The sequence below is a fragment of the Anneissia japonica genome, unplaced genomic scaffold (genome assembly GCF_011630105.1).
Source record: "Anneissia japonica isolate Jap-2015-1 unplaced genomic scaffold, ASM1163010v1 scaffold287753_len344599_cov186, whole genome shotgun sequence".
NCBI lineage: Eukaryota > Metazoa > Echinodermata > Crinoidea > Comatulida > Comatulidae > Anneissia > Anneissia japonica.
The window spans coordinates 111,792-121,947 of record NW_022712461.1 but is presented as its reverse complement, the minus strand read 5'-3'; the positions used below and the strand labels follow the sequence as shown (position 1 = coordinate 121,947).

General features: G+C 32.0%; 1 protein-coding gene across 2 annotated transcripts in view; it reads right to left on the bottom strand.

Moving 5' to 3' along the window:
• The window catches only part of LOC117107818, a 20,414-nt gene that overhangs the window by 7,154 nt on the left and 3,104 nt on the right, over positions 1–10,156 (bottom strand). For both annotated transcript variants that reach the window (XM_033249599.1, XM_033249600.1), the window contains exons 2-3: positions 8,855–8,934; positions 5,363–5,485 (exon numbers count right to left, since the gene is read on the bottom strand). In XM_033249599.1, coding sequence (XP_033105490.1) covers positions 5,363–5,412 — 50 coding nt within the window. In that variant the 5' untranslated portion in view covers positions 5,413–5,485; positions 8,855–8,934. The remainder of the gene's footprint in view (positions 1–5,362; positions 5,486–8,854; positions 8,935–10,156) is intronic.

Sequence of the window (10,156 nt, the reverse complement as noted above, 5' to 3'; positions counted from 1 at the left end):
ACACTGTATTTATTTTCGAAAGAAATTTTCGGCCAGTCCTCTGGCCTTCATCAGCTTTACTGAATGAGTAATTCCGAAAATTTCTTTCGAAAATAAATACAGTGTTCTACAGTCTACATGCCTTGTTGTCATAATTTTTTGTTTCAACGACTAATATATAATTTGAAGAACACACGTGGATTTACAATGATATATATATTATATAGTGTAACAGTAATGAAACTCAAAAACGTAAGATGTTGACTTTAAAAACACTATAATTTATTGGACGAATATTTCGGCTACTCCTGTGTCTTTGTCAACGCTTGACATAAAATGAATATGTACATTTAATATCAAGCGTTGAAGAAGAATACAGGTGTCCCACGTCATTATCAGGTAATAACGCTTATGCTACTAACGGTTTAAATACTACCGGTCAGATGTAAGACGAAACAAGCAAATATTAAGGTAAGTCATGTATATAGAGGTCAAGAATACTATGGTAAGTCATGTATATAGGAATTAGAATGAATTAGAAAGAGAGAGTGATATTGTAATGAGTTGTTTATTTGTTCAGTGACGGATTTCCCCAAGCAATGTAAAGGGCTTCTTTTATTTTAAGTTGATAAGTATTGTGGGCGGAGTCAAGAATAGTAAAACAGTCTGAATTAGATGTGTTTTGACATTTAACAAAATAAATGCTCCTTAATCCGTGTTTCTAAATGTCTATTAGTCTCGCCAATATACACGGAGTTACACCTTGTGCAAGTAAATTTGTAGACAACACGGGCTCGGAGATTAGTTGGGACATAGTCTTTTACATTAAAAAAATTGATAATTTATATGATTTGAAAGCAAGTCTAACATTAATGTTAGAGCAATAATTTTTTACCATAACGTTAATTTTTCGTTGACAAAAGTTTGAAAATTGTGTAGGCCTATAGGGTAACTTGAAATAAGAAGGTTGTGTTTGCGTTTTAGATCCAAAGTGGTGGGCGATAGTTTTCTGTTCAGATAGTTATGTATTGTTTTATTAATTAATGTAATCGGATAATTTATTTTTTTTTAAAGTGAGTACAAGTTTTCTTAAAACGTTATGAAAACACAACTATGTGTTGTTAATGCTGAATGTACGGTCTATTAGAGTGCGTAGGAGTCCGAGTTTATATGTAGGTGACGTAAAGCTATGGAAATTTGTTAACAAACCTGTATACGTTTTCTTATGATAGACTGAGGTTAATAATGAGTTATGAACAGAGTTATCTAAAAGAATGTCAAGAAATGGTAATTTTTGTTGTACTCCTTTTCCATGGTGAATCTAATTGATGGGTGTTGTGAATTTAAAAAATCGAAAAAAAATGTCGGCATCGTGTTCAGAATTAAATAAGCGAAAAACATCATCAACATTACGTCGGTAAAAAAGGACGGGTGCATGAGTAAACGATTTTATCCAGGATTGTTCATGGAGAGGTTTGCTAGGACGGGTCCCAATGGAGAACCCATTGAGACACTATCTATTTGGTCATAAAATTCATTATCAAAAAGAAAATGAGTTTTAGAGATACAAAACATAAAATGCTTCTTAAGATCTTCCGTAGATAATTTACAATTAGTATTTGTCAGGATATAATCAATACCGTAGCTAATGAAATTGCTTCGTTTAAAGGGATGTTGGTAAACAAGATTTCAACATCGTACGATACCATAAATTTATTGAAGGTATCGATACTGTCATTAGCAATATAATCAGACGGTAAATTAGGACTTAATAATTCTCAAAGATATTTGGCAAGGTATAGGTATTCATAGATGAGACAATAGGGCAAAATTTTGGAATAGCATTAGGAGGCCTACATTTATGTAACTTAGGAAGTCCATAAATTCTTGCAGGTTGTGAACTACTTGGTTAAATGTTCTTGTATAGTTCAGCTTCTATCTTCTGTGTGTTTTTAAATTTCTTTAGAAAGGGTTGAAGGCTTCCTTCTCTCATAATTGCAGGGTCTGCTTTTAGTTTGGTAAATTTAGTGTGGTCGAGAGGTGGCGCCAGGATTTGTCCGACGGGGAGCCGATGCCCCGACGAGGGGACAGATTTCCCCGACGAAAGCAAAGTGGGCGTGGTCGAGCTTCGATTAAAAGGTTTCGAAAGTGGTCCTTGGGGCGAAGCCCCCGAAAAATGTTGACAATTAAGGGGTTTCAAAGGCTTATTTAATCGATTTTAGAGTCTACTAATATTTAAAAAATACATGTAATTTGTTTTTCTCCCCGACGAATTGTGCTTTTTCTCCCCGACGGGGGGGGGGGGGGGCGCTATCCCCCACACCGGCGCCACCCCTGATATATGCTGTACTACTTTTAAATGCATGTTAGTTGTGTGTATATTAAGTTTTATCAAACTCTAATTCGGAAACGATGGACCGGTCTCTTTTTCTCACGCTCGTGGGAAATTAAGTTTATCTCCACGTGTAAAAGTTGATGGTAGCAAAGGAATTTCCACGAGTATGGGGAAGTAGAGGTACTAAGTAAAGTAACGCAGAGGTGATCGCCTACAGTGAAGTAGAATTCTCCCCTCGGCGCGTACAACAATGGTCTTATCTTTGCTTAAACCATAGAGAACTTAAACGTGACAGTGTCTTTTGTGGTACCGGCGCGCCCGAATAACTCGGTTCTTTTGTGGCGCCGCGGGGTGGGTTACCGCTTGTCCAGGGTTGTTGTTCAAACAATATAGCCTTCAATGGGTGTACGTTGCGGAGACGTTAATGTATTGCATCTCATTTCATATATATTTAGGTGTTTATAAATGTTGTATAAACGAATGATGTACTATATTATTAATTAATTTAATGGTTATGCTCTATTCTCAACACATCATTATACCTGTCTCTTATACACATCTAGATGTGTATAAGAGACAGGTGTATGCTTTTGTGATTATCTGTTCCGGCCCCTGATCCTGATCATTCCTGATGATGTTCGAATATTAACGAAATATTGAATCATGGCTTCTCTTAGTCTTTTTGGAGTCTGCATGATATTATATTAACTGTTCAAATCTCTTTGATCAATTCAGCGTATGCAATTAATATTTATTAACTTATCGGAAACAGGTAACAACTCAGAACATGACGTTACTTGCTCCTCTGTATAGGCAAACAATTAAAAGGGTGAAATAAACGGAATATTAACGTATCAAAATGTTGTCATATCAAAATTTAGAAGAATTAAAACGCTGCTTAGAGGCAACCGATTGGATGAACTCACAGGAACAGTGATTTACAAGAAAGTAAGGTAGGCCCCCTACCTCCACTGGTGATAATAAAAGATAATAATATTGAATTATTAGTATCGTCATATGTTGCATTTGCCAAGACTTGACTACATTACTGTATTACAAGGAAAGTAAAATCATATGATAAGCCGTGATCACAAGTGAGATCGCCATTAAGAAAAAGATGTTAACTTTTAAAAATAATGAACAAAAATATGTTAAAGAAGCAAAAAAAGAACTTGTCCTGTATCAAGAAGGGGAAAATTAAATTAAGACAGAGAATTGAAGTTATCAATAAGAATATGATAGAAGGGTGGCCTATGTTGAGTATTAAGTCCATATTATTGGCACAAACAAGAAAAGTGGCTGTAGTCTACTGTTACCAGGGGTATGACGAGGAGAGTTTGGCAACGGAATTAAATGAAATTTATATGAGATTTGAAAATGGGAATAGTACTTAACTTTTTTAGAGTCCAAGGGGAAAAATGAAAATCGAGCGCCGAAAGTACAATTTGAGCATGCCTACTAGCCTGTCAATAATAATAATAACAATAATAATAATTAATAATAATAATAATATAATAATAATAATAATTAATAATAATAATAATAAATAATAATAATAATAATTAATTAATAATTCAATAATTAATAATTTATATTAAATTTATACGATTGGATTTGGTTGCAGGGTCAGGGACACAATTTCTGAATGTAAATATCATACTTTGGTGTTTTTACTGCACTCAAAACTTGAATGCAAATTCAATTGTCATTTTTATTTATATAAGCCAATTAGTGGAACTAACTTGCATCTGTGAAGAGGTGCATCCACATCACCTGCACCAAGGCAATTCAACATACGTTTTATGGTGTTAGTTACTATTGTATTAATTTTGGGTACTTCGCAATGTCTGTTACATCTGATTTCTTTTGACCATGAGCTTGTTAATTGGTTCTATAAACTACAATTTGATTCGTGAAAATTGACCAATAAAATGGAAAGTTATAGAAATTGAAAATTTACAATTTTTATAAAATTTCATGTTCTTATTTAACATTAAACTGTCATTTTGACAATGTTGGACTAAGGTGCACAAAATGAGCATTTGAGTAGATAGAGAAAATTTATTTATTTTTTCTGCTAAGGGAGTCTCATGAAATGTTGAAATAACAAATATAATAATGTTAGTGCAAAATATCATTAAGCCTTTCTAATCACCGCATGACGTGCAATTATCATGGCAACTAACACACGCGTGGGTAATTTGTTAAATATGGTCTGGTTGCTATGGTTTTTGTGACGATCAGCATGTAGGGGCTGTCTCTTATACACATCTAGATGTGTATAAGAGACAGTATATATATAGTGAGTGAGTATGCATAGGCTTTTATTAAGAAATTATTTAACGATTATCCAATTTGCGGTAAAATACCAAAAATAGTTTTAGATAAACTTAAGAAAGATTAAGAAACATATCTTAAATTGGAGCCAGGGGCTGAGAGTTTTAATACAGGGAGCACCAAATTATCAGATAGATAATGGGGAACGCTAGCAGCTGTGGCTTAATGAAGCCACACCTGCTAGTATTAATAGCATCTAGTATTTGTATTCTACTTTTTTCTTATTTTATTACATGGCACTGGTATGCATTGGATTTAAAATGTAGTGGCGAAACGTGGAAGGGAGTAGGGGAGGGGGTATGCCCCTTTGTGTAGTGTATTTTATAAGAATTTTAATCCAAGAATTGAGATCATTTTTTCTATGTGGACGAACTTGGTAGCTAATACGAAATAACACTAAAAAGAGAAATGAAAAATGTGTATGAGTTTGTAACAATTTGTATGTCAATACATTGGAAAAGGGTAATTAGGGCCTACGCTTCATATCCCTAAAAAAATTAACCAATATTATGTCATAATTAAGAACGAGTTTGTTTTTTTTCTAATGTTGATAATTTATGTTTAGCTGCAGCTGTTATAGTAATCAAAAAGCGTTTTTGTTTTTTACCACCTCTCTTGAGTCTGGGTACATCTCGAGCAAAGAGAGCAATAAGGCGTTCTTGTTAAAAGTGTGCTCTTAACAACTTAACATTTTCATTAAAAGTAAATTACCTTTTTTGTAGCAGCAGTTCGTGGCTTTGGGTGTTGAGTGCCATTGGCATCTTGTTGTTTCAGGTGACAACGATAGTCAACACGTGCATTGCTGATGACAGTGACTGAAGCCTCTGTCATTTCCTATAAAAAAAATTGATATAAAACATTGTGACAGTTTGTAACACTATGAGGAAGTAAATGTTAAACAGCAATGACATTGGCTTCAAAAAAATAATTGTACCATGTTGAATATCCTGCCACTCTTCTTATTGTTATTCATGAAATAGCCTAAATTCAGGGAATTTTACTTACTTTGATAAAAAAGATAGCCTATTTAAAAGGCATACTATAAGAATGATGCAGTTTGCTACAAATACATAGTCAATAATGCATGATGTCCCCGACGAAAACAAAACCCCTCGAATGCGTTCCAGGGGGCGAACAAATACGGAAATGTAGGGGTTTCGAAGGCTTATTTAATCGATTTTGGAGTCTACTAATATGTAGAAAATACATATATTTTTCTCCCCCGATGAATAGTGGTTTTCTTCCCGACGGGGAGAGGGATGGGAGGAGCTCTCCCCGAAGGGGCCCTGGCCCCCGTTCTCCCGCTGACGCCACCCCTGCCTCATCTTAAAAATTTACTGTCTCATAAAATACGATAACATTTTTTAAAATTAAATACATTTAAAAATAAATTCTTTGATGAATTGCTCGGACAAAAAAAATCAATAAGTTATCTATTAAAAAGCAGACAGTTTGATCATACATCTTTATTTTCGCGGATCTGCAGACGTTTTAATACAAAAATCATTACATTGCTTACCAGCAATTTGAAGAGTTTTAACCCAATGCATTTAAATACATTTACGTTATCATTTATTTGCACGTTAATAATTGGGAGAAAATTATATATTTTTATACAAAATCGTTATACAAATATGCAATTTAAATAAGAAGTGTTACCCGTATTGTTCAATTTTATTAGTTCGTCAATTCGTTATTCAAATTAACCCGGTAAGTTCTAGATACTTTATAATGTCATATTTTAATTTCTAGTGAACTATAAGCATAATAATGCCTTTGTTTTTTTGGGGTTTTTTTTTTTGGTTTTTTTGTTGTTAATGTTTTGAAGGTTAAATTTTGAAATTTTTGAAGATAGGAATTGATAACCAGTTTACTTCCTCGTCTGGTACATCAACACATTGTGTGTTCTATCTCATTGTTAATTATTCTATATCACCGTCATGTGTCATTAATTTTGTTTTGGGGGACTTTTTCGTGTTCACCAGTGATTTAGTTGTAATATCTTTATTGTTCTCTGTGGCTGTTTATGTAGTGCACATTCCAATTCGAGACCACTCTAATTCTCAGAGTGTACTAATTCGAGACCAATTTTTCAAAGAACCAAATTACAATATTCAATTCATTAACACTAAGCTAACCATCTATGTGGAGGCGAAAATGTTCAGGTCTCAAAGGTAGTTTTGAATTGGAGGGCGAACTGTAATTCTAGTTCGATTGCCTTAGTAAAACCTGAAAAAAGCCTGAAGTTAATTAATATTCTGTATTAATTTGCTTATTTAAGACGATCGAATAAGTTAACAACTTTCAATGAAACACAAATTATCCAATATATCTGAAACTGAGAATAACATGGAAATTATAATTTTAACTTTACAAATCCTTAAATCATCGATTAGCAGTTACTATGAGGGTGTACGCAGGTGAAAGGTATTATTCATTGAGGTTTTTAATATTTAAATGGTTCATGTTTCCATTTTGAAAATAGACATATTTAAATCCAATTTCAAATATGAACACTTTGGATTTCAGATTTTAAATTTCAATTTTTTAAAACCTTTCAAGGGCGAGGGCGAAGGTGAGTGGGATCAGGGTGTAAAGCGTATTATTAGAACGATAATAACGTTGTTACGGTTGTCATTTTACACTAAGGATAAATACATGGAATGAAATAATTGTTTACACTATTTTGCCTGAACATTCTCATTACCCTCAGTATCTTTATCATCATTAAATCGATGATGCTAGTGAGATGTATATTTGTCAATATTTATATTATTATTGTTATGTGTTTATATTACAGTATACATATACTACAGGCCTAATGTTATAATATACATTAATTACATTATACCTACACAAGACATAGGCCTATAAAAATAATATAAATAATGAAAGTAATTTAATACTTGTCATAAACATGCGCGGTTAGAGGATCTGATAGGCCTATACGTGTTTCACAGCGCAATCAGGCTGTAACCAGCCTAGATATAACATTATTTAATTCATTAAGCGAATACAAAATACACCTTTGTCAATATGTCTTTACTAAACAGGTAATAAATTGTGTTTAAAGATAGCAAATATGTTTTAATACAAATAAATTTAAAGCTAACATTGTTGTTAAATGCTGTACCGAATGAAACTTACTGATATGGTTAAAGCTAGTTCAAGTAATATATAATACATCATCACACAGCTTTATATATAGGCATATATATATATATATATATATATATATATATATATAATTTCAATTATTGGTATAAAACACTCAGATGGCAACATAGAAATGATGAAAATATCTAAATTTATTTCACAAATTGAAGAAAATACAAGGCATCTAACGACATAAATGTATGCCTAAACTAACCAACATCAATTATATCACAAGCAAATTCAAATTGAATTATCAAAATACAATATAATAAAGGGACAATTAATTTTAAAAGAATACAATTTATTTAGTTATCAGAGAAGGTGCATTATACAACAGTTAAAAATATAAATATATAATATAATACAAATTGGTGATGTATGAAATATAAAATAATTTAGATTTATGTATGTACTCAAATGCCAGATTAGTGATGCTGTTTTTAGGCTGATTATATACAATGAAAACAAATTAATACTTTTACATTTAGGCACGTACAATTTAATCCAAGTAAAATAGACATACATGTCAACTTATAAAAACTAATTTATCATCTACACACTATATTATAGTCTAGTGTGGGCCTGATTGGGCGTCTTTTTATGGGTTGATTTTGTAAGACAAGAGCTAGGCCCTTCTATAAGAAAGTGGTCCTAAGCACTTTGCGGTTGGTTGGGGGATCTGGTGTGTTTTTCACAGTGCAACCAAACTGTAAGCAGCCTAGAAATAACATTCTTGAATACATTAAGCGAGTACAAAATACACCAATTTTTGATATGTCATTACTAAACAAGTAATAAATTGTGTTTAAAGATATCAAATATTCTTTCAAAAAATAATTTAAAATTCAAAGACAATACTGCTGTATTATGTACCGAATGAAACTTATACTGATATGGTCAAAGCTAGTTCAAATAATACAGTACAGTACATCATCATACAGCTTTATTATACCATAGATGGGATTCGTAGACATCACAAGTAGGTCTATATACCAAAGATGCAAAAATATCTTTAGATTTACATTAAATAATATTAATTTTACTCACCCTTTTAACCTATCTGATTTGCTGGTCACCGTGTATGACAGGCCTATACTACTGCGCATGACAAACGTCACGTATGGGCCCTGAAACATCATTAATAATAAAATCGTAATTTTTAAAATACTGTAACCTTCATATATGAACAAATATTCTAAAGTCATGAAGTACACCACCTTTAATAAGTAATTTAATCTTTGCTATATAATAGATTTATGTTGAACTGAATTTTTTTCAATCACGTGACAAACTACGTCCGAGAAATTAAGGTAATTGAACGAAATGTCATGACTCCAAATACTATTTTTAACAACGGTAGGCATATGACAATCATTTAAATTTGGGTTTATTGATAATTGTAATATAAATTATCGAAATATGAATTAGCAATTATTGATATAGACTTACCTGTTTTTGTTTGTTTGTTTTTTTGTTTTTTTTTTTGTTTTTTTTTCGTAATTGAACGTAATTCACTTTATACTTGAATAAATAACATCCAAGTTATGGTATAATATAATAGAAATATATAAATGTACTAATATATATAGGCCTAGACCTGTTATATATACTGGCCAAATTGAATGCCCATCACAATTTTTTTTCTCTGAACAAGTTTTCGAAAGTGATTGTAATATAAAAACATTTGAACGAGACTAACACTGTGTAACCAGGGTGTGCCAATGTACCCATTAAGGTAAGATATTGTTAATCAATAAATCATTAAAATAGTGCGATAGAATTTATAAGAATATAAGAACACAAAAAATATATATATACTTTTAAGAAAATTTTAATACAAAAATAGTAGATCGTAATTATATTATATAACTATATATATATCAGTTACAGAAGTTTGTTTTCGAACCCTGCCAAATTAATCTAATTTTGATTTAATTTACTGTGCTCAAACAAGGATTACATGGGAATAACATCAATTAAACATAATAACGACAAGAATAATTATCTGAAGGGCATGTTTGGTATGTAGGCTATAGTATGTTGACAACCGACCTAAATATTAAATTTTGCCAGGTCGGTGTGGGCTCCACAATCGCCGCAACACAGTGTTGTCTTGAAGGCATCGCCACAAAAAGCACTGGCCACTGGACGTTTTGGTATATATTAATGTATTTATTAGGCATTTTAAGATTTTGATGTTAAAATAATGATGCATCGTGACAAAATTATATAGCAAAGTCCTTAATGAAAATCCATCAACCAGGTTATCGAATAGCTATTAAACGTGAGATTTTATATAATCATCGTTTCCAATTATAGGTTTTTCTGTTCTGTGTTTTTAACGATTTT